At 42.4% G+C, this 27,679-nt stretch overlaps 3 protein-coding genes across 3 annotated transcripts; 2 read left to right on the top strand and 1 right to left on the bottom strand.

Moving 5' to 3' along the window:
* Positions 1-3,826: 3,826 nt before the first annotated feature.
* Positions 3,827-8,334, top strand: asb14b (ankyrin repeat and SOCS box containing 14b). The gene is made up of 9 exons (XM_030769688.1): positions 3,827-3,939; positions 4,037-4,089; positions 4,197-4,328; positions 4,446-4,604; positions 4,974-5,219; positions 5,389-5,566; positions 5,723-6,266; positions 7,671-7,824; positions 8,156-8,334. Exons 1-9 carry the CDS (start codon positions 3,827-3,829, stop codon positions 8,332-8,334), a joined length of 1,758 nt encoding a protein of 585 aa, XP_030625548.1.
* Positions 8,335-8,890: 556 nt separating this feature from the next.
* On the top strand, positions 8,891-22,357 carry tasorb (transcription activation suppressor b). The gene is made up of 23 exons (XM_030768943.1): positions 8,891-9,269; positions 10,842-10,987; positions 11,381-11,473; positions 11,748-11,820; positions 12,723-12,814; positions 12,933-13,067; positions 13,240-13,355; positions 13,476-13,507; positions 13,674-13,779; positions 14,577-14,680; positions 14,814-14,917; positions 15,132-15,204; positions 15,302-15,376; positions 15,506-16,222; positions 16,461-16,789; positions 17,197-17,320; positions 17,424-18,397; positions 18,515-18,634; positions 18,790-18,949; positions 19,128-19,227; positions 19,314-19,492; positions 19,971-20,105; positions 20,715-22,357. Exons 1-23 carry the CDS (start codon positions 8,960-8,962, stop codon positions 22,133-22,135), a joined length of 5,718 nt encoding a protein of 1,905 aa, XP_030624803.1. The 5' UTR covers positions 8,891-8,959; the 3' UTR covers positions 22,136-22,357.
* Positions 22,358-25,818: 3,461 nt separating this feature from the next.
* Positions 25,819-27,273, bottom strand: LOC115806883 (amphoterin-induced protein 3). Its single transcript, XM_030767743.1, has one exon. The coding sequence runs from the start codon at positions 27,271-27,273 to the stop codon at positions 25,819-25,821; it is 1,455 nt and encodes a 484-aa protein (XP_030623603.1).
* Between the last annotated feature and the right edge of the window lie 406 nt (positions 27,274-27,679).

Here is a 27,679-nt window from a genome sequence, read left to right as displayed (position 1 = left end):
AAGTAATTTTAATGTAATATGTATTCTTTCCTAAATTATACACTCACTGGCCTTTTGCCCGTTTCTCATCTTTTCCTTCCAATGTGTGTGCCCTTTAAGTGGATTCTGACTAAAGAAATCACTTCACATGAGAAAATATGAGGAACGCATAGGCATGCATATATATACACCAAGCACATACATTTAATAGTCATTCATTCTCTTAGCCACTTATTCTACAGGTCGCCAGTCCAACACATTCACACCTAGGGGCAATTTATTATCTCCAATTTGCCTGACCTGCATGTCTTTAGACTGTGGGAGGAAACCAGAGCTCCCAGAGGGAACCCACGCACACACGGGGACAACATGCAAACTCCACACAGAAAGGACCCTGGCCACCGAATCGAACCTAGGCCCTCTTGCTGTGAGGCAACAGCGCAACAGCCCACTGCACTACCGTGCACCCCATGTTTAATATGTTCATGTGAAAATGCATGGTTATCTTAAGATGTCGTGTAATCTTAAAGGAACATATGAAATACCCGATGCAGTTTGTTAAGATTTATGATGGTAGGAGTGGGGGGAGATTTGGGAGAAAGTCAAGGTGCTTTACTGAGGATTCTCAAGAACTTCTCATGATAGCAGCCAACATCCTTTTTAATAGGGATGGCTTGCGAGTCTTCCCTGAGCTTACAGCTTTGTTGTTCAAAGCCCCAACATCTGCTGATTTCTGTTAATAGACAGAAGAGAGCTTTGATATTAACAAAATGTGGCAAGGAATGCTTTAACAATACATCAGAAAAATATCACACGAGTACTACTCTTTGCCCTCCTAGACAGAGATTGTAAACCTTTAGAAAAAGACTGCGATGAAACAAAAAGTAAAATTAAAACTAAACTCAAACTATTATGTACAAAAGGCTCAGGAGATTCACTCTTGATTGTGTTTGACAGTCTGTCTCTCTCTCTCTGTAGACATTACAGATTCAGAATATATATTCAGCTGAATAGAAGAACTATTTCTTACCTTTTTGCAGACTTTGATTTTGGGGAAACAGAGCCTGAATCTTTCCCAATGGTTCTTCTTTTTCTCTTCATTTTGTGGAGTAAGTCTCAGTCATGTCCACTTGGGTCTCCAGAGCAATGCTCTACCTTCAGGGCATGATGAGCACCTTCTGGCATCTGTTGCTTGCTCCTCTAAAGTGGAAAAAAGCTCTGCCAAGCCCAATAAGACCAGTTCCTCCATGGTCTTGTCCACTATGCATAACAGCTTGTGAGAGGAAGGCCACTCCATCCATGTCTATAACTGTGTCCCTGACAACACACTTTTCAACAGACCCTTCTGAGGAGACTGTGGTTCCTGGGATTGCACCAGGTATGTCTGCTGGATCGACCTCATCTGCCTTTGATGCAGAGCAGGACCCACATGTCTCCTCAGTCTTTGGATCCTCTGGATGGCCCAGAACCACCTCTGCAGATGTGCCTGTAGTTTCCTGCAACAGTTTCTCTGCGTTGCACAAAATGTCATCCACATCTTCAGCCACCTGAGATTTTAGACATCTAGTTGCCTGCTCCCCGGGTGACTGGTGCGCCCTCATTCTCCAGGCTTTCTTGCTGGTTGATCTCAGCTGTTATTTCATGCTGAAAAAATGTAACACAATGACAAGATATTCATGACATGTACATTGAATGGCCATAATTAGTAATTAACATTGAACTGAGCAGTGCCTTTTCCCTTTGCTACTGTCATAGGAGATTTTCTTACAGAGACTCAGTAATCTATTATGTTTAATGTTTCTGATATCAACAAATCCTTGCCGTCTTACGCAGGCCCCTTATAAGACATATTTTGGGCCAAAATCACAGACATACACTAGATAAAAAAATTTGTATGAATTGAGGGTGTTTGACAAATGTGTTGTACTTAATTGTTTTTCCTCCGGCATTTTCTTAGGTTGATTTTTTTTGCATAAGCAAGACAAGCTGCTTATGATTTCAAGTTCAAGTGTTTTGTTTTTAGCAAAATTAAGATCAACTTGATGGACTACAGTCTTTATGAAGGTTAATTAACAGGTAACATTAATTAATTAATTAATTAATTAATTAATTAATGTTATATAGTCTAGCTATGCTTTAACTACCGTTTTGGCACACTGTGGTGAAATGCACATTGAGGTATCATGATAGTGTCCCAAGTGACCTGTCACGTCCTATCCAATAGCGCTGTTTTCTCGTCACACGTGAGAAGCTACCACACATTTATATCGACGTGAGCGGCTGTTTCAGCAGTGCAAAATTTGAATGTCCTCATTACCATTTTTAATCAGTTTAGATTTTGCATAAGGGAAAGAATACATTGGGCAGTGTTATTGATACTAAAAGCTTTCACCATTTTTGAAATAGTTAGTGCTCAGCGGAAACATTAGCCATGCTATATCCCGAATACAGCGTGGGACTGACCAATCAGCATCCCTAAACAAAACTGTGTCTTAACAGAGCGTATAGAACTATTCAACAGCGAATATAGAACTATTTATGGGTCTTATGTACTTGATATTGTGGCTGTAGACCTTGTGAACCTTTCTTTATCAGTGAGATGCACTAATGACTGGTCTATGAGTACCATCTTTCAGCTCACTTCAGATGGCATCTGATTCCTGTCCTGAGTGTTTTGATACTATCTTGGGACGAATCTTTTGAAGTGGCAGAAAACCTCTCAAATGTACTGTGAATTGAGAGTGCTTTCAAGAATCTGTACAGAAATGTAAAAGTTGAATGCTGAAGTGCTCCTCCAAAATTTCAGAATAAAGAACAGTAAAAGTTTAATTTTTGAACCTTTGATTAAAAGAGTGTGTGTACATTAATAACAGGGTCAGTGCTGACATGAGTGCTCACTGCATCTTGTTTTCAGGCTGAAGTGTTTTTCTGTGCTGTTGTATGGCAGCTGGGTGGTTGGGTCAGGTTGCTTAGCAGAGGGTTAAAGCCAGGTGGTGGTTGGTCAGGACAGTCCCGTGATCACGTATTTATAGCTGTGGAAAGATATAAATAGTTATGGGTGTTTTAAGAGACTAATAAACCAGTGAACTTGCAAAAGCCACAAAAAAAGTTTCTCCACTGCTTGTTGACTGCAGGTAAAAAGATAAAAGGATTGCCTTTGTACTTCTCACATTTAAATACCTTTTTCTGGAGACGGTGCTAAAACCAAATAGAATGCTGCATGGAATGGAGTGTTGTGTGTTTACAAAACAGACGTCTGAAATGCATCCTAATTATAACCAGGCAACCTTTAAAAACGAATGCGGCGAAAATCTCTGTTTTTCATTTGTATAGTTGGTTTATGCTTGTTTTCCAAAACTATGTAGTGAGTGTGTTAGCATAACTAATTGAGATACTATACCTTTTCCATGCAATCACTGTGCATGTCCTGTCATGTTTTATAAGTTAAGTGAGTTACTCTTAGTGCTCTCTGTAATGCAATATGTACTCAGTCCCATCATAACATATACTGTTTACATGCATCTTTTTCATCCATTGAAACCAATGTTAAAATTGCAATGCAAACTCCCCAGTCCTTCATGTCAGCACTAATGCATTGAAGGAAAACTGAAAAGCTATTTTCAGTTAGTGGGGAAAATTGATTGTAGGCCACTGAAATACTGCACCGATGCTTCATGTGCAATGTCTTAACTAGTTTTTCTGTCAGTGAAATTACAATAATAAGATTTGTTTTTCTATCATATACATATCAGAGGTTTCACAATTATATCCTCCAGCTATGTCTTCTTGTTGAGACAGCAATATATAAATAGTGAAAAATGTACTGCCACAGAGGATACCTAGGCACATGGAGGCAGACTTTGATGGTTCAGAGGATGACTGGGATGAAGATGAGGCCACTCAGTACATGATTGAAGAGAGTCTGTTGGCGTATGCCAAGCACAGTGGCCCAGTCGCCAGGTATGGTTACAACTGTGCACCACTAATCCTTCACCTTGTGTTTTGATTACTGTGGATAGACAGACACTGAAGTGTTCTCTAATGTTGTTTCCCTCAGTGCCCCTCTGGATAACTTTGACAATGAGGAAATTTTTATTGCCATTCAGAGAGGTGAGTTGTAGATAGAGCATGAGACCCCGTTTCAGCCAGAATCTCTCTCTGTCAGCAAAAGCCCCTTGTAAATCTTGAAATTCTTTTTGTCCATTTGGAAAACCCAGGTGATGAAGAAGCCCTTAAAAGGCTAGTCTGGAATCGAGAAGCCTTTTCCCAACCTGACAGCAGGGGCTGGATCCCTCTGCATGAAGCAGCAGTTCAGGAAAAGAGAAGCATACTGGAGATCACTTTCTCAGGTCCAGCAATGATACTGCTGCGTCTTACATAATTTTTTCTAATACAAGAAACAGTCTCTGAATTTTTGAAGGACATGTCCTTTAAAATTTGCTTTAAAAAGCCCATACTGTGTTCAGCCTCTTTCCAGGGGGCGGGGCAGTGTTGCACCGCTAGGGGAGAGACCCCTCTCTTTCTGGCTGTTGTCAGCGGTCTCAGAGAGAATGCTACATTCCTGCTTCAGAATGGCTGCAGCCCTAACTGCCAAAATGAAGACGAGGATTCTCCATTAGTTGCAGGTGTGCAAGGACATTAATCTTCCCAACACCAGAACAGCTGAAATTGGGGAAGCAGAAGAAAGTAGACACAGAAAACTGAATGGAAATAACATGTTCCTCATTAACTGAGTGGAAATAACCTGTTCCATATCCAAACCATAGAATAATATGAGGAAAAATTGTGTCGTCTTAGGCTGTGAGTCTAACTTGACTCAGGTCAAACATTACCAAATTAGGCATACAAACAGTACAGTGCATCAGAATTAAGATACTCCTGTTTTAGACAATTGTGACACACTAAAAACCTTTCGCGATGTCCCTGTTAGAAAATATTTTACCTATGTATTTTTCTGTCCTACATCACATTACCTATTTTTTCTCTCAACACAGCTATAAAGAATGACCAATATGATTTGGCATCACTTCTGCTTCGCTTCAGTGCTAAAGTGGACCAAAGAGGAGGTCTTCAGAGAACTGCTCTCCATGAAGCCTCTTTATTAGGCTTAGAAAACTTTGTGTACTTACTCCTCCAGTCTGGTGCTGACCCAAATGCTAAAGATGCTAGTGAACGTACCCCTTTGGGACTGGCTGCACAGGCTGGGCACTTAAATATTGTGGAGATCCTTCTCCAGAAAGGTGAGCGGTTTTTTCCAATATAAATATATTTGGTGAGAATATTATGCTTTGTGCTAAATAAGTGTTGTCATAGGTTTGACTTAATCATAACAAGAGAAACCAAAACATTTGAAACAGATGACTAAAATCAAACAACTGTATATGTTTTGTGCTCATGTCTCTTTTTCAGGAGCCAGTGTGATCTCTCTGTCTAAGTCAACTGACTCTGCCTCTATCCTGTTTGAGGCAGCTGCCTCAGGTAACCCTGACATCATCTCCCTGCTCCTGGAATATGGAGCTGACCCCAACCAACCCACGCACACAGGACATTTGCCCATTCACCGTGCAGCATACCGTGGGCATCTGCTGTGAGTGTCATACCTGTGTTTTCTCATACACAGTTCTCATGTGCACACATGGTGCGAGGCCAAAAGGTTCAGTAAAATGCAGTGCCAAATTCTGTGCTCCTTGTTAACATGCACCTGAAATCCTCCCATCAACTTCTCTGTTTTCTCTTCCCACAGAGCTTTGGAGCACCTAATCCCTGTTACAAAGAGGGAGGCAGTGAAAGAGAGTGGCATGAGCCCTTTACACTCAGCTGCAGCAGGTGGACACTCTCAATGCCTGGAGCTGCTTTTGAGTGCTGGCTATGATCCAAACTTCATGCTGCATCCAAAGGTGCGACGTAACTATGACGACGAACGCCGATCAGCGCTGTATTTTGCTGTGTCAAACAATGACGTTCAGTCGGCACGGCTTCTGCTAGAGGCCGGTGCTATGCCCAACCAGGATCCCGTCAACTGCCTGCAGGTGGCGCTGCGGCTCGGGAACTATGAACTCATTAATACACTACTGCGCTATGGTGCAAATGTCAATTACTACTCACGTGTCAACACAACACACTTCCCCTCAGCTCTGCAATACGCTCTTAAGGATGAGGTGATGCTACGAATGCTTCTCAATCACGGGTACGACGTCCAGCGCTGTTTTGATTGTCCATATGGAGAGGGGTCTCATGTGCCTGTAGATTATGAAGGCTGGAGTGCTTCAGTCATAAAGGACATGGTGGTAAGACCAGTCTGGTTAAATCAGTTTTATTAGTCCTGATCCATCTTTCTCTTCCAATTATAAAGTTAATGTCATACATACATGTTAATTATTCTGAAGTTCTGTTTTATGTCCTCAGCTAGGAGTGACTGCAAAGGTGTTTGAAATGTTGTGACCCTTTCTCAGGAAAGACATTCAGACTTTACTGGGCTACAGAATTTGGAAATAACTATTGCAGACATTCCAAGTCTCTGGAAATATCCAAGTTTCCCGGAAATTAGAAGCGTCTCCCAGACTACCGGAAAGGAATGAGAAAAACTTCTCAAATAATTGTAAATCAGTGTCACTGTGTGTGGCGAGCAGATCCAGCTGGACCTCTAAAAACTCTGTTTTGATTGGCTGGCTATTGGCTGTCACGTGAAGGGCCAGCGAGCTAATATTCTGATTGGCGTTCGAAGTGTAGTCACCCACAAAGTAGTTAACCGGGAGAATGTGAACACTGCTTAGATGGACGTAGCCTATAGCAAAAGTTTATCCCCAACAACTCCGAACCATACCCCTTTCTAAAAACAGTAAGGGGCGATCTGACCCTGCCACATTGTGCTGTGTGCAACTCAGTCACAGAGGGGTGAATAACTGTAAAATATGTGTAGATTAAAAGCCAGCTAATGTTTCTGCGATATTATCATAGACACAAAACGGAGGACACTGAAATACAAAGTATGAGATCATGGAATGGTGCAGTGAGAAATAGACGGATAAAGAAAAAAGATGTTAAAAAGATGAGAGGGAAATATGGACTAAGGATACAGATGTAAAAGCCATATGCAACAATGTGATAAGCAAAAAGAGAAGCACTATCCGAGGGTAGCAAGACGGGCACAGGATAAGAACGAGCAATATTAAGCAGACTAACGAGAGAGAGAGAAGACAGCCAAATTAACCGTCGCTTATAGATTTTTTGTCTTGGTGGAAACACAGGGACAATTACATTCCACTCAGATAATAAAAGGCATGGACTGAATATTTTATATATGTATCTGGTTTTTTTTTTTCTTTTATCATTTAAAGGACAGCAACACACAGCGTAGACATAGAATTCTGAGGCAGCTGCATGAAAAATAATGACTGTTTCTGTTTTTCTTAAGATCACCTAATCAAGAATGATATCAACAGACATAGTGAGAGGTGGTAATAATATTGGAGTAGTTTTATTTTGATTGTAAATGCATTCTCTGTGTGGTGTCAGCTGCTGTTGCCTGAAGCTTACCTTGCCTTAAAAAATGTCCCCGATGTCAGTTTTGGTAGCGTGTCTGAGGATACATTTAATGAATACAGTATAAAGCAACATAATTCCGCTCTTTAAAACTGATTCCTGATTGCTACAGAAAGCCTTCCCAGTTCACCTCTCTCCTGTCTCCACAGTTCTGTGAGGTAATCACGGTTAACTGGCTGAAGCACATTTCAGGACAGGTCGTGAGAGTCATGCTGGATTATGTGGACCACGTCACTTTCTGCTCCAAACTAAAAAGCGTCCTAGTAGAGCAGAAACAGTGGCCAGAGATACGCAAGATCCAAGGTAAGTAAGTCAGAGTGACAGGGTTGAGACATCTGAAAGCCAGATCCTCATTTAATTTCTTTAGATTGTGAATAAATGTACTTAAGATCTACTTTAAATGTGAATGGCTATTCTTGGGCGTAAGTAACTAAAAAAAAGAAATTATTTCAATCGTTTTCATTTCAATTTTATTCAATTTTATTATGTTTCAATTTCTTAACAGAAGAGGCAATATTGAATTTAGTCAGATTTTTGCACATTCAGTGAACATTTCATGCATTTTATCCAAGAATTTGTTTAAACTCACTGATTTGTAATGATGTTTTGAGAGGAAAATAAATGTTTTTCACAGAGAATACACGAAGCCTGAAACACCTGTGTAGGCTGAAGATCCGCGAGCGCTTTGTTCGCCTGCGTCTGAAAGCTCCAGTGTTTATCGGTTTTCTGCCATTACCCAACAGCCTCAAGGACTATATTCGCTATAAAGAATATGACGTGTACAGCAGAGGCAGTATGATGGTACACGAATGAACATAATACCTCTTGCACATAGATTCATACTGAGGCCTTATTTTAAAAAATGCATCTGTCTCAAAGATGTTGCTATCTCTTGATTGTCAGTATTGCAGGATGTTGATTTGCAATTATGAATGTTAATGTTAACTTATCTATGTGTTTGTACTGAACACAAAAAAATGTTTAAGTGTTGTGTCCTTAGCTGAAGATCACAGATCAAAGTAAATCCAAATAAAAAAAAAGAACTGGTGTTTAACATATATTATTTCGGGTCACACGTTAGCTCAAATTGAGTTGTTTTTAAAGTGTGGGTGAGGTGTTGCAGAAATCAAATGCTGCATGGGCCGTTATGAATGTACTCCTTTTGGGTTGACGAAATTGTGTAAACATAGAGTGACTCAAACCAGTCTATCGGGCTTCAACAACTTCTTGTCTAGACAAGGTTGTAGTGAAAGGCAATGCCATTGGGGGGCGTAGGCCCGCTAGAATGTAAACAGAGTGACGACAGGGTTTTGCAGTGGTGGAGAAAGGATACGTCAGAGGCATAATGGCGGAGGCTGGTTGAGAAGGAGAATTACTCCGTGAAGCGGCGCTGAAACCAACTTCATCGCCAGCTGAAAGGGTGAAAGGTGCCCGAAAAATGGCCTACATTTCAAACCAGGAGAGAACTAAGGACAAGGAGAGCTTTAAGACCGGTGGCTTAACCGCTGAGGACTGTGAAAGTAAGAAGCAATTGTTGTCAGCCTCTACCTCGGCCACATCCAAGCAAAATGGCGATCAAGCTGGATGTGAAGACGAGCAAATGTCTGAACAAGATGCTTCTGAGCGGCGGAGGAGTGGGCCAGCGGATTTGAAAAACTGCAGCAATTCTCCGTCGACTTTCCAGAGATCAACAGAAGAGTTGCCAAGGAGGAATTTTCAGATTCCCAGGAAGATCAAGGAAAAGAAAGGTTGTGTCTGCTAACTTGCATTCCCGAAAGGGACTGCTTCTGTTTCGCTCTCCATCTATCCTGCATGCAGCTTGCTAAACCCCGTTATCTGCCAGCTGATGTTAGATTAATGTCACGACATTTAGCAGTCCGCAGAGAGCATTTTATCATACGACAAGTGTATGGTCATCTGGAACATAACGTTGTGGCTAGCTAATCTAAATGTGTATACACAGGGCGTTAGAGGTAAGTTCAAACTCCAAAAAGATAACCACGTGAAGAAACGATTCTCACCAAGCACCTTCGCATTACAATACCAACACAGTGAATAGCACCAATACATGCATATTTGATCATGCAGTTTTGTCCTCTTCCTTATGTGACTGGAGGGGAAAACTTCAGACCCTCATATTTGTCAGTTAGCGGGTTGCTAACAAGACTCACCACTCCTACTTCACACACTTCAAACCCCTCCACATGACAAATCTTTGCCACTCCTCGCTCCACAGCAAGAAATGAATGGCGCCAATGTGTTTCTTTTGACCATATCAATGGAAAAGGGCTTTACTGTTAATGTCTCTTGGTTCTATAATGCCCACCAGTCCCAAACAGTTTTTATGGAGGACAACAAGACCCTGTCCATTGGCCCGTTTCTGCTCCGGTGTCATGTGGTCCCCTTGAATGACATTTTATGATGATTTGCCATACAGGGAAAGATATCTTGTTTTGTCGCCGTGTTAGATGCATATAGACCTAAATATACACACGGTTCGGTTCTGAGATTTTGGTTAAAAACCAATAAGCTTTGTTCGGTGTTGCTTTTGATTACACCCCTACGACAAGTGTGTCATTACCAGCAAGTATGGGTGAGGATTTCCAAGGTTGTGGTGGTTCTTTGACTTTATGTCGAACTAAAACTGACATACAATTCCTAGTTACACAAGAATGTAATTTACATGAAACGAAGGGATATCGTAACTGAGCCATAGTCAGCTGACTTGTTTAAGCGTAGGCTTCAGTCAGTTGTGGTGTCGAAGTGGTGGGTCGGTAGTATTGTCGTCGTTAAATGCTGACATATCTGTATGTGATATTTATCTAAGAAAGTCATAACTGTTAAATACTGTGAGGAGGAAAACAACGTCTAAAAAGTTGCTCCATAGTATAATACCTAGAATTTATAAATACCTGACTTGTAAGTTTTTGCAAGGTGTATGAACATTGTTACTTTATTTAGTTATCTGCATGTTTTTTGCGGCATTGACTGAAATTCTGGTTGAGACACTCCTCTTTGCATAATGTAGGGTATATTTCTCAATCCTTGAAACATTTCTTCTAATTTATAAAGTGTTTTTTGTCATGTCACCATCTTTTTTTTTTTCTTTTAATATATTTTGAGTATGACTTTTGTCATTTTTTTTGAGGTGAACTTACCTATTTCCAAAACAAATCACTATTGTTGCATTTATGAGAGCCAGGCGCTCTTGTGAGGACAGTGTAAGATGGGGAGGCTTTTTCCAAACTCAGTGTAAGGTATACCAAGTATATCAGATATACCTTGCTTATGATTCTCTCTCTTGCTTTCTGTCTGTGCAGGACTGGTTCAGCAAGTACCCCCAGACTCCCGTGAATTTGAGGACATAGTGAAGCTGCTCTCTTCATTTTATCTGGACTCTTCTTCCCGAGGGTCTTTCACCTACACCAAAGTATGTCTCATCCACAATGAGCTCCTGGAGAAAGAAGTAAGCAGACTGAGTCCTTCAGTATTAGCCCTGTCTTCACTGTCATTCCTCACTATACTGAATGCATTAGCATGTGTGAAAATTCAAACATGCTCATTTAAGGCAAATTCTTTTTGATTTGACAGCGATTAATCTGTGTATTCCCATGTGTGATGACAAATGGGGTACCCAAGATATAAATGTGGAAGTTTATTCTATTCATGAATGACAAAGTCATTGTAGGTGCTTTGCTTTTAGGTCTCTTAATCACATATTTGATGCATGGAAAAGCCCAAATTGCTGCTCAGTCGATGCTGTTATTATCAGAGAGTTTACAACACACTTTACAGGTTTATCCAGGTGCAGGGTTTGGGGTTTGATTTTTTTCTAAACTTCTGCTCCCTTCCTTTACAGTTTGTTGAGAAGAAAAGGGAACTTAAACAGGCAGGGAGGACGGATACAGAGCTGACTGAGTCATATGGGTTCCTACTGCCAGATAAAAACAAGGTTAGGCCTTTGGTCTGCTCATGAAGACGGTATCATGGTTTTTGTGACATTCAGCCATAGACATCAGTGAACTCTGAAAGTGCCTGCATCTGCAGCCCGACATGTGGTATCTTGGCCTTAGCATGACACCAGTCCTTGGTTTTGTTTTTTAAATGCCTGCTTAAAGCATTTAGTTCTCTGTCTCTTTGGTTAGCTTTCTAACCTCATGTCTTCTCTCTCTGAAATAATAGAAGTTGAAGGAGACTAGTGTTAACTGTCTAAATTTGTGTTTCAGACTCAGTATATCTGTGAAAAGGGCCTCTGTGTTGGACATGCTCGAATTAACACGCTGGGAAATCCCGTTAAAGGTGAGACATACTCTTCCCTTGAAGTATGTGTTATTTTTTCATACTGTTACTTGCTGATAGGAGTTTTTCAGCAACACATATGATCTGTTGTATATCACGTAGTCATCCTAGCATTCCTGTATATTACATAGGCCTACAGTATACAGTCATATTCAGATTTTCTGCTCAGAAATACCTGGCTACCACTTACTTTGTGTTGAGAACATATGATAACAGAGAGCTGATTGTTTCTTGAAGTCTTGAAATTGACCCTGAACTTCACTGGTAACAATTCTTTGTGGTTCTGTTGTTTTGTGCTCTTGCTTTGTACTATGCTATACTGGAGAATCCTGTGATCCATGGTGTCCTAAATGTTGGTATATTTGTGTTTACTTTCATAGCCTGGTGGCAGACTGTGATTTGTTATGTAGAATGAAGTGATGTTGATTTCTGTTCATTGTTGAACATTCTGGGTGAGAGAAATTTGTAAAGGAAAATGTATCTTTTGACTTTCTTGACTGTCATATCAGCACAGGCAACTGAAGTGTCACCTTTCTAATATCCTTAGAAAAGACAGGCTTTAACTTTCTGAAAACTGCTGGAGTATTGCTTTGATTTAACGTCTGTGAGTTGCTACTTGTTTTGCTGAAAGATGTATGTAGAACATGCACCTATTCACAAACAGATAGGCACCTTATTCCTACTGCTGCAGAAGAGCTGATGTACAGAAATGAAAAACACTCTCCACTTCTCTGCCTGGATATAACAGTATATCAAAAGACCACATTACAGAGATCTGTTGATGAACTCAAGCTCATTCACAAGTGAACTGAGAGAATTACACCATCGATTTAGGACTTGTTTAACTAATGGGCGTATTCGTCTTTTTGTCTCTTCTCTTTTTTTCTTTTTTTTTTTTGAAGGGGTTTACCTGTCAAAGTATTCTGATTTGTTGCAAATTAATCCGTTCGAAGTGGGTGCCTCTGGGGATATAATAATATTCAAAATCATGAAGGTAATTATATTTGCTCTGGACTGACATGAATGACACGTCTTTTTTGGAATCAAACTTATTTTCCTCAATGCCTGACCTCTTGCTTACTTGCTTGCTATGTTTGATCTTTGGTCCCCAGGGTAGACTAAAAACGATACATGACAATATGCCTAAAAGCAATCTGGAACCCTCGCCTAAATTTGATGGCCACGTGTCCAAAAATGCCTGCAAAGTGACCTCACGGTTCTCCTACAGGGGTTTTGAGCGTACTCAGGTATGTCAGTGAAGTGCTAACCAACACACATCCTTTGGTTTATGTTTTTTTTGGTAGAGAATTCTGAATACTGTGGTTCATCAGCAGTGACAAACACTTGTCAGGTACTGAACTGCTATGCTGTGACCATTGTTGCATTACATGGCGTGTTTGTTTACTCTGTTGTCCACAGCAATACTTTTTTGAATTTGCGTTTGAGGAGCTAAGATCCCGGCCCAGGCATGTGTGTCCGTATGCAGTGGTATCATTTCAATACAAAGGCAAAGAATCTGCCGCAGCTGCTCTCAGGTACACTGCTACGCGCGTGTTGTCATTCGGTACAGTTAGACGTTACACCACTCTGACCAGTGCTGCTCATCTCGTCAATGTTGTGTCTCATCGTTGCTGATCGGTCTGTTTCATTTTCAGAATAATCAGCACTGTTCATGAAGGACCTAGAGGTAATCTAACGTTTCAGCGTATGTCTGATTTAAGTCTGTGTTTTTGCATTTCAGTGTTTAAATAAAGCTTTACTTGTTCCTTTGTGATACACGTGTGTTGCACCTCTGACTCACGGACCCGTGTTTGTTGGTGGTCTCTGTTTGTTGGCGACCGCTTTGTATGTAGTTCGGCGGAAGTACACAGTGTGGAGTGGACCCCTGGTGAATAAAGGAGAGGAGCTGTATCAAATCTGCATCCGATCTTCTAGTCACCCATTTCTGCCCTACAAACTGTAAGTCTCCCCTGCTTTACTATACCCCCATATTTCACCTGATTCCCAGTGATTCTGATTGTTAGCTTTGCTGTACACTTCACTTTCCAGAAGTCTAGGTTTTTACCTAGTCCTTGACAACTTTTCTATCCCGATAAGTTATAGTTTTGGTTTGTTATTTCTGAATACACTGACAAAGAAGAATTAACAATTCAAATCTTATTGCAAGGGATGATTGGCGTGGGATTTTCTGACAGTGCGTGTTTGTAAGCAGTTTTGAAACATAAGCATTGCATTGGTGTAATTTCAGATAATTTCAGTTGGAGTGTTCATTTTAAGAGAGCTATTGAGTGTGTTACAATATAGTGCCCACGGACAGGAAGTATGCTGGTACAGCAGAAACAGGTGTCGATTTGATAAAACAGCTCTGTTCCGTGAACTTGGCAGGATTTGTAAATATGCGTACAGCCGACTGATTGGAATTTGTGAGTCTAGAAACAGGCAGGTTATGAATCCCAACTGCTGGAAGGCACAAAACAATGAAATGATCATGTCTGCCTTCAAGAGACCTGTTATCTCACACGGTTGAGTTTCCTCATACTGGCCCTGCTCCTATCTGACTTTACATGTGCTTTACATTTCTTACAGATTTGACACAGCATTGTTTTGCATATCTTGATTGTGTTTCTTTTGTGATGAAGGCTTGGAGTAACTCAGTTCAGTTGTGAATGCACGCACCCTTTACCAGACAGCTAGCTAGGTTACTTCTGTGAGTTTTGATGAATGCCTTGATTATACCGACACTGATTTGATTTCAGACCAGAAAAACTGGACATCAGTATGAAAATGCATCTAGAGCAGATAAAGAGGAAAATCCCATCAGTTCTGTTGTCATGGGATACCTATGTTGGATCAAATGAAGGTCAGAATGCCGTGTCTTGCTGTTTTTTCTTTTTCTTTTGTCTACCTGAATCAAAGCAATACCTGTCACAGTTAGGTCATTTTCTTCAGTATCTCACATTGGGTTTTTTTTCCTTGTTCATTCTATATTTCAGTGCTCAAGTTTGGGATGTACTGTAGTCTGTTTGAAGTAATAAGCAGGTCTAAACAGGGAAACAGCCTTTCTGGACTGCTTCATCAACTGGAGAGGGAGAAAATTGTGAGTTTGTGACCTGTAGAATTGATTTCAGTTTGAATATTTGCATGCGCCTGAGTGCAAACGTTTGATAGCCAAGGCCTGCCTGATCTTCTCGTAGTTTGCTTTCCCCTTTAAATTCAGATATTAATCACATCAGTTAATTATTCAAATCACTCTTAACACACCCTTAATATACCCTTACCTCTCTGTAATGGTTCCGTTCGGTTCTGTGTAGGTTCTTGTTAAGCCGCTGATCGACAGAGGGTTCCTCTTTCTCTTGTCATCTTCTCACTTGCACAGTTCTAATGGTATGTTCAGACCTCTTTGAAATTTTGACTCAGCTCATTATCAGTAGTTTTACATGTTTGAGATTTAATATTTTTCCAATTGTTTTTTGATTTGTAGAGAGGAGAGGACGGACAGACCGAGGTTTACAGGCACTCTTTATCTTTCAAGAGCCAAGAATGGTCTCAAGGTTCAGTGAGTATCACTTTATGCACTACGTTTCGCACTATGAATTCACAACTTAACTACTCATCCGCTTGGTGTCCTGTTGGTGGCTCTGATATATGTGTTCCATAGACACTGATATACTCTCTGCCCCATTAGTGTCCAGACACCCAGAGGAGGACTCTTTGGCTTCATTAGAACCCAAAGACCCAATCATAAAGCACATAGATGCCTTCATCCCTGCCCTCCATCAAGCACTGCTGAGGATGCGCGCTAACCCAACCAAAGACCTTGCTGCAGGGGTAAAGCGCCAGGCAATGGACTACCTTAACCTCCAGGAACAGGGCGCGGGCCGGCCGTTCCACCTTCCAGAGTACCGGTCGAACCTGGACGAACGCGTGTGCACACAGCCACCGTCCCGGCCCAAAGTCTTGGATTCCATGCTTAACTCTTACCTTTATGGACCGAGCACTTTCCAGCTGCCTGTTGTGAAAATACAGGCTTTGGTGGAGAGCTCGACGGTACCAGGAGTCACTCCTCCTGCGGGGAGTGAGGACTATAGCCCCGTCTCGGACTGGGGGGGCTCGGACAGACAGGCTACAGCCAGTGGTAAACTGAGCGTGGCTCAGTCGAACGGGGGTGCCCAAAGGACTCGACTCTCGCAGGGCGAGTACGACAAAGAAAAGATGGAGAAGCTGCTGAGACTAATTCAACTACGTAAACGGACTCTGGGCAAGGAGGAGGGGAGCGGGGCAGACCGTGAGGAGGAGGCCTGGGATCCTGTAGGACTGAAAAGAACACTGGAGGATGAAGGAGCCATGAACGTTAGCAAATACCTGAGGACGGACTTGCTCAGTAACGGAGAGCCTGGGAGAGGTGAGGACTCATAGATTTTTAGATGATCGGTTTGAAAGGTGGTGTAGAGCAATCATTGTTCTACAAAAGGGTCTCTGTGCAGGTTATATACAGGTCTGTAAATGCTACCGTGTGAAAATTTGACAATATAAAAAATCAGTTTGAATGTCAGAACAGCATTTGGAAACAAGTCATTGGATGTATGGATTGGATGGATCATTCAGCGTGTCTGTTTGTCTTTGTCTTTGTCTCTGTCCAGTTCCTCTGAGTGGGGACCATCATGATGATGGTCAGTCTCTCTCTCTGTCCATGGTGATGGACAGCATGGGCATCGGTGACACAGACCTAAGGGCACGGGTGAGCCAAGGTAACACGTCCTTTAATGAAGCTCAGCTCAAACTGTTTAAAGCATTCCTCAACATGGTAAAGACAACGTCGCAAGGATCCAACGCTCAGGCGGCGGAATTCACAGGCAGTTTGGGGCCTAACCAAGGACGCGAGCCCTCAAAACCTGACAACCGCTGTGACCTTGATTTGCGAACACAGCTCACGGAAGAGGATCCGGTCACCCAGATCAGAGGGTCAGAGGTGCGTTTTAGCAGCATTATGTTTAGTAATTCCCAACAAGGCTTTTCACACATACACAGTCATAAAAGACATTCCCGCAGGGCTTGTTACTGGTTCTCAGACTTGTAACACAAAACAGTTCCCTGTAATCAGAATCAGCTGTGTTGAATCGGTCCCCTGTGATAAGAATCAGTTGTATTGCTGTTGCAAGCAGCAGTAACATTGGCTGACCAGCTTCTTGAGAAATTGCACAACCTGTTATGCCAACCTGAACAAGTTCATTCTTGGTTCTTTACATTTAAGCTTGTTTATGGTAAATAGTATCTTTATCTAGATTGTTTAAGTCTTGTACGAAAACAGTCAGACCTGCAGTCTCCATTATGCAGAGCTGATTAATGTGGGTGTTGTGTGTGTGCGTTTGTGTGTAGGTGCAGACTCCCTGCAGTTTGAGCAGTGTGGATGTCTACAGTCCTTCCTCCTCCATTGAGCAGCCCACTCGTCCTGCAGAAGTCTCCAACCAGAAACGCGTTGCCCGAAGCGCCCCCATCACAGGTCAGGTTGTCTTTAGAAAGCAGTCTTTCTTTTTCGTCCTCCTTTTTGCATTTAGCAATGGTCAACCGTCATTATGATTAATTTACTCTGTGTTTCTCTGCAGACCAACCCTCAGAATGTGATGGTGGTCACAACATGGAGCTCGCAGGGACGCCGGGGAAATCAGTAGATGACCTACTGAGTCAGGAGTTCCAATGCCTTTGCACTGAGATTCAGGGACTGATGGAAAGCCAGCAGATATACTACATTTCACAGCCTCCTCTACAGCCGCTCGATGGACGGATAGATCGGTTAAACTTTGCCTTCTCTCCCTTTGTCTCACGCTACGTTTCTCCCATCCCTGTTCAGGGACACGTCAACACACTATGTGAGAAGATGAATCGTTTGATTCACTCACCTTCAGCTCCCTTAGAGCCTGCTGTTGTTCGTTCTCCTGCTGTTGTTTCTACTCCAGCTGCTCCCTTAGCTACTACTCCTGTTCCTACCCAAGTCCATGCCCCTACTCCTGTTTGTAGTGGTCCTAGTCCCATTTCATCTCCTCAGAATGCTCCTGCTCCTCACTGTATGAGTCTCTCTCCAGCTCCTAACTCTGTTCCTCTTAGTGCTGCTGCCTTAAGCACCAAACTCCAAACACCTGTCCCCAAATCACTAGGACCTATGTCTAAATCAAAGGCCCCTACCAATCCTGTAGTTCCTGTTAGCAAAAAACAACTTCCCCATCATGGCAAATCCCACCATGGCACTGTCAAAGAGACCTCCCAGGCGACTACCGCAGGAAACCTCAGTGATAAGACTAAGGTGGAAAAGCCCAAGATGATGAATGCTGTGAATAGCCCTACATGCCAGTCATCAGTAGGAAACGTCACTCTTCCACCTATTCCTCCAATACCGGACCCACCTCCTGATCCTTCCCTGGGCGGCAGCACCAGCGCGGTGGGAAACAGTGTGATCGGCCAGCTCAAGCCTGATGTTTCAAATGTACTGTGCACTCTGGTGGAGATTATGCAAATGCACACAGTCATGTTTTACATTGAACTTGGAGATGAGGTGGAGAGCCAGCTTTGTGCAGAGATTAAGGTATGATGGCTTGGTTTTTAAGGCTCATATTATGAGGGTGTTATGATGCAAACATAATCTTGCTTGTCCTGTTTTTCTGTGTCTAGTGTCATCCTGTTAATGTGCTTTGTTTCACAGGAATACTTGAAGAGTCTTGGTAACATTGAGTGTAACCCTCAGACTTACCTGGAAAACAACGGACAGCAAAAATTTATGGTCATCATTCAGAATGAGGACATTGCCTCTCATGTTCACAAGGTAACCTATAATAAGCTGTTGTAGACTGGGACTTAATTTTGACACATCCCCATCGACACCTCCCTGATGGTAATGAAGTTATGGCCATAATTATGTGCTGTGCTCGGATGTAATCTTTTTCTTAATTTTGTTGCATTTGCTTTTTTCTTCTCCAGATCCCAGCTTTGGTGTCCCTGAAGAAGTTGCCAACAGTATACTTTGCTGGAGTGGACAGCTTAGATGATGTGAAAAACCGCACTTACAACGAGCTTTTTGTTTCTGGAGGCCTCGTTGTTTCAGACGAGTCTGTACTGAACCCTGACTTCATCACTCTGGGTGAGTTTTAGTGGTGTCACAATACTGAGAAAAGAATTGGATATCCAAAAAATTTCATACAGATGTCATCTTCACTCCATCTCCATTTTATGTGTCTGTTTTTTCTCTGCTTGGATCAAACCAACCCCAACTGTTAATGTCTGTTTTATTGGCTTTGTGTGTTTTCTCTGCTCTGCAGGGAAACTACAGGCATTTCTGAAGTTCTTGGAGGAGCAGAGCTCACCCTGGAAGTGGAAAGTTCACTGTAAGACTCAGAAGAGACTCAAAGAGCTTAGCAGGCAAGTGATCGACATTCTCTTCAGCCAATCCTGGGCCTGCTTTACAGACAGATCACTGACTATTCATGTCCCTGTTTTGATCGTAGGATGAACAGCGAAGCACTTGATTTGTTGAACCTGCTGACAGCCTATCAGAAGAAGCACCTGGTGGAGTTCCTGCCTTATCATGAGTGTGATACTCCATTAAGACAGGCACCTGACCTGGATTGCCTTGTAAAGTTACAGGCCCAACACACGCAACTACGACACATCATCTTCCTCACAGGTACACCTCATTCTGTGCAGAGCCGAATGTCACCTTTTCTCTTCACTGCTTAAGCAGACAGTCATTACATTTTATACTTATGTTACATTTTACTCTGTATGTTTTAATTTGTTTTTGTAAATCTAGAAAAAATAAGGTGGATTTTTATTAGAAAAGTCTTTAATGATAATTAAAACGCCATTCGAATGATCAACTTAACTCCATGCTTGTGCTCACCCTACACTCTAAAATAGAACAAATATGATTGAGAAGACACAATTGAATGAAAAATCTTTTAATGACATCCTGACTCTTCTGGGGATTTATTTTCGGAATGTGACAGTTTCCACCATGTGAATCCATTCTCTCCACTGTTGTACAGTTAACCCCCTTGCGGTTTCGCATCTGCTGTCCACTGCATGGCGTCGTAGTACTGTGACTGCCAATACTTCGTTGTAGCTTGTTTCAGTTCTCAGTCTTGTTGTGCTTTTATCAACAGAGAGTCATTCACAGATGTCCTCACAGTTCTCCAGTAGTGGAATCATGACTGCTAGCATGGATGAGATCATGAACAGTTTTCACAGCTTGGTCAGCTTCATTAGTAAAACTGATGGACCAACCCTGCCTGCTACAGGTATCCGTTCAATTACTTACATGGCCTCAGTTAACAGCATACCTTTTTGGAAGAAAAAGGGGATTGCTTGGGTGTTAAAACAAGGACAGGAGAGTGTGGATAGTGTTAGGAAATGTCTGTCTTTTATTCAACCTGTGTCTTCACGAATATGAAACAGCAATTTTCTGAGTCTTAAGTACTATCTGAAAATTTACCTCTGCTCTCTGAAGTGGATGAATGTCCTTAGATAGAGCTCATATCTCCTAGATCTTTCTGTCACCTCATTCCCTAAAATAGACTAACTATTTTAACTTTATACTCTAACATTTGTGTGTCAGCCAAGAGGATTGGCTACCCCTTTTTGAATCTGAGCTCATCTCAAAAGTTTCTTCCTGTCACAACCAAAGGGAGTGTTGCGTTTCCAGTCACTCCTCAGGCATTCTTCCTGTGGGTCTCAGGCATAGTATCATGCTTGCCTGTAGTAAAAAGAGCCTATATTTGTAAAAACCTACAAATGTAGTGTAATATAATAGAAAAGTGTCAGTCCTTTCCTTACGCTCCAAAGCCATGGCCTTCATGTTTACTTATATTCTCTCTCTCTCTCTCTCTCTCTCTCTCTCTCTCTCTTAGTGGAGGAGGATGAGTGTGTACAGGAAGAGGACATGTCCATAGACTCTGAGGATGACACCTGTGTCTCAGCAGAGCCTCTTACGCAGCGACATGATGTGTTAATGGATGCGATGCCTCCCCAGCCCCCTCCACCACAAATAGAGGAGTTTCAGCCACCCCTTCCCAACCAGCCCGTTCTGGACCCTCTGCTCCCTTCCGGCTCCATACCTTTCCCCACTCAAAGCTCTTACCCCACGGACTACGGCTCTCTCAGTCACCTGTCACAGTACGCAGCCACTAATCAGGGCAGCACTACAAAGTCTGAGATAGAGGACGGTTTAGTGAATTTCGGGGTGAATCCACACCAGAGCTACTTGTGCTCCACATCGGCACAGTGGAGCCCTTACTCCAATTCCTCAGGATACCCCATGCCATCTCCGTACCCCACCTCTTCTTGTCCACCCTCACAGGGACAAGAATACGCTCAGCAAACCTCTGTCCAGCCACTCGCACAGCCTTCTGGCACCGCAGCGGAAGGGCTATCTACGCAGGGTATAAACGTAGCAGAGACAGCGCCTGCTGGAAATCCCCTGTCTATTTCGGACTCTGTGGGGGCATTGGGAGCGAGTGCCCCCCCCACTGGCAGTGTTAATAAGCTGGTTCTCTGTGGATCTCAGGATGCACAGAGTAAAGCCATTGAACCTGCTCCCCAACCCTCCCCTCACCCCTCTTCCCTCAGTTACTCCGACCCAACTGCTGCCCCCATCCCCCCTGTGCTGGGCTACAGCTGGGGGACCGGTGGTGGGGTCCAGCACAGCTATGCAGCAGGACTTGGTGTAGGAGGTTACAGTGGCCTCTCCTCCGCGCAAACCGAGGGAGCAGGGACGCTGGCTTCAGCAGCAGGCTCAGGAGAGGGGTTATGGGCAACGGGTAATGAATGTGGGACGCCAAACAGCCAGGTAGGTGGAAGCACCCCAAACACGTCCACTCCGGGTATCCCTGGCCACACAGGCGGCGGGGAAAAAAGTAGCACCCCTGGGAGTTTGACCCCAAGCAGCCAGGGTAGCAGGACTCCAGTGAACTCTTCCACGGAGAGTCAGGTGGCCTGCCAGGCCGGGGCGGCCCCCAGCAGAGGTGGCACGCCCAGCAGAGGACTCCTGCCCATCCCTGGGGCAGCCGTGGGCTCTCTTTGCCGGGGAGGAGTCGCAGGGGTCGGTCCCCATGGCAACAGCAGCATGTACGGTTCCAGAGGGGGAATTTCAGGGACTATGGACGGTTCAGTGCGCGGGGGCTTCAGGGGGAGAGGAATTCCTCCACCGCCCATGAGGTCCAGACCATTCCGTGGGCAGATCAGAGGAGGGTCAAACTGTAATTGGGGGTATCCTCCAGGAAGGGGTGGAGGTGGCAACCAGGACTACTATTCAGACTACCCCTACCCCTAACAATCAGTGCCGCACTCACAGACTACTGGCATAGACAATGTATATATTTAACTTTGAGAGCACATTGAATCAAGATACCAGGAAAAAGTGGAATTACTGGTTTTCTATGACTGAAAATGAAGATTCTGGCAGATTGTGGCCGGAGTTTTGCTGTTACTAAAAAAAAACGCTCTTCCTAAACAAGAAGTTAAAAAAAAAAAAAAAAAAAAAGAAAACCTTGTTCAGACCACTATATTTATATTGCCAAGAAATGTAATTGCCTTTCAATGTTTTGTTTTTTTTGTCAAATGTTTTTGTTCAGATTTTCAAAATGGTTCATGAACAAGGAAAATGCAGACAATATTTTTTTAAAAAAGAAGTAATAGGTCACTCTTCATTTTAGCTGTTTTTTTTTTGTTGTTGTTTGGTTGTTTTTTACATTCTTGGTTGTAAAAATGTTCTATTAAAACAAGGTTGTATCAAATGTTGTGGTATTGTGGTGCATGGATTTTCCTACAGTTTACTATATAAATTAACATGTCTATCATGTCTGAGAAAACTCCCAATGTGCCAAACTGCCAATGTCTAGACTCTGATTTCTGATAAGCCAGATTTTTGAAAACCAGGAAACATGTAATATCACTGAACTGCCAGTAGGGATCACCATTTCCCCCTGATTCTGAGGCAGTGGACTCATTCAAAAGCAGTGCTTTCTACCCAGTGAGGTCCTGCTATTTTCTTTTGAAAATACAAATTTTGCACCTTATTTCATATAAAAATTACTTTTTACCTGAACAGAAATGACCTGTCAAGTAGAGAGAGTACAGTTTTACTCTCTCCCTGCTGGCTTGTGTATGTTTTTAGCAGGTAAGTAGTGCTAGGCTTTAAAATGGGGCATCAGTACGAGTACTGTGAGGCCCATAAATATCTTGGGGGCTTGAGTGAAATTTGTCTCCACAAACAATGTATGTTGCAAGGTGACCAGCATGGTGACAGGTAAACAAACAGTGATGGCGTGGCTAATTTGGGTAATCCTCTGGTCCACAAACGGAGAATTGCAGCTCAGGACAGTCATCGGGTTGGCAGGAACAGAAGGTGTAAGTGATATCATAGTAGTTTGAGGCATTGTTGTGATGATGCTGCAGAATGAACCGTGTAGTAGTGTACCTCAGATGGTGGCTGAGCCTGATGTAACAGTATTATGCATTGGGTTTTGGAGTTCCGCTGAGAAAGTACTGTCAAAGACACATTTATTCAAGAGTGTATACAGTCAATATGGATATGCTCTTTTGTCAGGGGAAAGTGTTGCTGGAGAACATACAGGCCCTTTTCTTACTACTTTAAAATGGAGGTTCACGTTAAAAGCAGGTTTTTTGCATTGCCTGTTGAAATACTTCTGGAGGTCTCCAGTTTATCGAGTATACCGTTACATTTCACCTAAGCAGAACATCTCGGACCAGGAGAAGATGCCCAGATCTCTTTCCAGCTGTGACCTGATTCACAGAGATTTACATGGGGAGGGAAAAAAAGAAAGATTAAGGGATTAAGGAAAGGCTGAAAAATTGACAAAGCACCTGTTTTTATCTGAAGAGTAATCTGTTAAAACCTGACCTTGGCTCATGTCATCTTTCATTTGGCATGTGTGCATCTGAAAACAACCATTTTTTTTTTGTTTTTTGTTTTTTTAACAGAGCCTAGCCAACAGGGGAAGCTTTGATAAGAGCGTCAGAGGGTTACGTAACTCTAATACTGTCTGAGGCTCAGATTTTCTGTTATATGTAATCATCATATTATGTGAACAGGAACAACTGACTACTCTCTCCACAAATTATGCACAAAAATACAGGTGGCTATATTTGGCTTAGTAAAGGGAATGATCTGTTCATTTATCCTAGTTTCAATTAATATTTTATTGCAATTTTTTTTTAAAGTACAGATTAGACGACTAACAAATGGACCATTTTTAGCATAGCAGTACAATAAATACAAAACAGTTTGGTACCATGGTCAACATTTTTTGTTTTTAAATATAACTATTTGCTTGGTTGTCGCACAGTGTGCTGTAGCAGTAATAATAGGTTACATATGTTCTTTAGAATATTAAATGCTGGTAGAAAACAATGCGTGTAGTCTGGCAGATAAATCTGATCACATCTGGAGAGCAGCAGTATGGATTAACTCTCTACCTTTGTACGTGCCTTTTTATTTTGTATTGCTTTTAGTGGATAATACACTCTGCCATGTGGGTGTGTAGAGATCAGGCTGTGGCATGAACATTCAATCCTTTAACAAAGCACATTCATGTAATGAAATGGCAATTTGGGGTGCTTTACTATTACCAGGCAAAAAGAGTAATATCACGTGGAAGTGGATCTTATGACTGTGTTGTCTATTTTTGATTTATGTCCCATCAGCCCTGCTTTTCCCAAACATGAACACATTCACAGAAATGACATAGTCGTGATAGAGATTTAGAACCTTGTTTTCTACAGACATTTACAAATTTAGGAATTGACTTGGTTGCTTAAACACATTTGTAATTATCAAGTATTCTTGATCTGAAATTGAGCTATTGGTCTGAAGAAATTTTTCCTTGACAGAAGGGATTACATGTGATCATGTAGCCAAGCAGATTAGACCATAATCTAAAGATGATCAAGGAAGCTTTCTGCGGTGGCTTACACCAAGGCTGATTGATTTTCTTGTCTCACTGTTTACGCACTTAGATCTTAGTGGAAACCTCTTATCACATGTCTGCTTGTATGTATCTGGTTTCACTGGTAATATGTTCCCATGTTTCAGGAGAGACATAATGAATCCTGATGTTATATTGCCTATCTGAACATTTTTTTACAATCCTAATCTCCTCTGCTCCTTGAGTCATAAGGCTCCCTGGACCATTTTTCTTGTTTGTTTGTTTGTTTGTTTGTTTTTTGTTGTTTTTTTTTGTCTTCATCCTCCACTCTAAGGAAATTTGTACAGTGTTGATTCCAAAATGTTTTGTCCAAAAAATGCCATCTTCTTAAATAATTCTGATAACTGGGTTTGCAAACCTTTGCCAGGCTTCCGCTGCACAATGTCACTGACAAATTACATATGATGCACATACACACGCACTTCAGTATTGTAATTTGATATTGTGTTGTATTACAAGATACGTACTGTGAGAGCAACAGATAGATTTTACCAAAGTGTTTCACTGCGGTATTCATCTGGTGTACTTTTACTAAAACTGTGGGGTCTGAAGATGTTGCTTTTTGTTCGGAGTGCAACATAGTGTAATTTACTATTTACTGTCTGTATGATATAAAACAAACTTGTGTACTTACTGAGAATATCTGTGCTTATTAACCATCACAAGGTGCTACTTCTCTTGACAAAAAAAAAGCCAAAACAAAACTGTGTTGCAATATAAGAATGAAAACTGTAATTTATTTGGAAATCATGGTGAGTATGTTTGAGGGATCCACAACTATTTATTCAGAAATAATGTCCTCACAGTTCTCACAGCATCACATTTTAAGGACATCAAGAACACTACTGAGTTTCTAGTATTCTAGCAGTTGGAATCTACTTGACTGCTCATAGCTGCGCTCAATAGCTGCACATCCCACTGAAATCGTCTTGTACCATACAACCCAACATTGACTAACTTTTTGCCAGACTTAAATTAATCCTGTGGAATTGAGAATTAATGCTACATGCTACACGGTTTCATCGTGCTCCACAATCCGTGTCAGGTTTTCCATGTCCCATCGAAGAGTGGGCTGCTCCATGGCAAATGTAGCCCTGAGGTGACCGTTCTTCTCCTCCACGAGCGGCTCTAAGAACACGACATGCCTGTCAGTACTGGATTTGCTCCTGAGTCGATCTACGGCGGGTGGAGCTCCGAAGATGGATGACAGGGTGCAGTGGTCCTCAGACACTCCAGAAATGGCTGGAGAGGAAAGCGGAGGCTTACAGCACCCGCAGCGACATGGTGTTAAATAAAGATAAACGAGCACAAGTATCAGAGTTACCACACAGGCCAGGAGGGTCGTATAACCTGTGTTGAAAGGTGCATCGAGCATCCGTTGTGACACCACTGTTAAATTCACCTCCCGTGATTCGTTTACCATCTTTAAGTTATCCAGAGCCGTGCACTGGTAGACTCCAGAGTCCTCGGGCTGGACGGACAGAATCTCCAAACTGCCATCTTGGTTCAAACGCAAAGTGCCATTTTGGATCATCTGACTTATGTTCTCTTGATGTGGTGTGTTCCAGAAATATGAAACATCTTCACTGTTGTGAGTACCAGTGCAGTCCAGTCTCACCAGTTCCCCTTCGTACACTGCCATATTAGCTTTGGGAGAGATTAGAGAGATCATATTTGCAATGGTACAGTTCTCAAAGAAGTGCGGATGTCGAAGGAACTTCACTGCGGCACGCGGTTCCCCGTCTACCAAGCATGAGTAGTCTTCCTTAAACTGTCTCACTGAGTCATAACCCTTCTGTTCCCAGTGCCAGAACATACGGTACACAGAACAGTCGCACACAAGGCTGTTATTATGAAGAAACAAGCCCCTCTGCACTGACATTGGCAACACCACAATGTCATCCACAGGTAACCGGTACATACGGTTAGAGGACAGATCCAGGGTAATTAGGTTGGGATGAGTATGCTTGCGAACAGAGAAGAAAGGAAAGTCAGTGATCTGATTAAGACTGAGGTAGACCTTCCTGAGATTGCTCAAACCCATGAAAGTATTGCTCTCCACGCGGACAATGCGGTTATTATACAGCAGCAGTTCCTCAAGTCCAGGCAGATCTTGGAAGTGGTATCTCCCTATGACCTGTAGTCTGTTGGAGGAGAGATCCAGGTGTTGCAGGTTACTGATGTTGTGGAAGACCCCAGGACTGAGCAGGGAGATATGGTTATGAGAAAGACGGAGAGTGTTCAGTCTGGGAAGCCCATAGAAGCTGCCTGATGCCAGCCAGCTGAGACGGTTGTGACTAAGGTCCAGGGTGGAAGTGGTGATTGGTAGTGGGGAGGGAAATCTGTCCATTCCCAGAAACCCACAACTGAGTATATCAGAAGTACACAGACATCCATGGGGACAGTTGCCCTCTGAGAACTGAAGCAAAACTGAGATCAAAAGCAGACACAATACTGATGTCATGCTGTTTTGAGGAGGCTGCATGAAAGAGTTCAAACTGTGATCCACTACTAAGACGAGTATTGGGCTAACACAACTTAGGGTGGACAACTCTCAGGCACTGGATTCTGAAGACCTCTGCTCACACATCTGAAGTGTCTTTCAATTCAAATAATTCATACCCAGGTTTAATTAGGAGATTGTATAGTATTTGAGAAAAGAAAAGGCTGGTTGTCGAAATCATTTGAGAATAAATACAAAATGACTCACTGTTTCACTAATCCTGCAGGGAGATTGTTTAAAATGTCTGGTTTAAAAATACAAGAGTGACTGTAACAAACAACAGTTTGACAGTTTGACAACAGCGTACAAACACGAGCGCTTTCACTGATCTCAAACGGTGCGCAAGTGACATGGAAAAGACAAATCA

Source organism: Chanos chanos, chromosome 3 (assembly GCF_902362185.1).
Source record: "Chanos chanos chromosome 3, fChaCha1.1, whole genome shotgun sequence".
Lineage (NCBI taxonomy): Eukaryota > Metazoa > Chordata > Actinopteri > Gonorynchiformes > Chanidae > Chanos > Chanos chanos.
The sequence above is the reverse complement of the archived record's forward strand: the minus strand, read 5'-3'. Positions and strand labels throughout refer to the sequence as shown.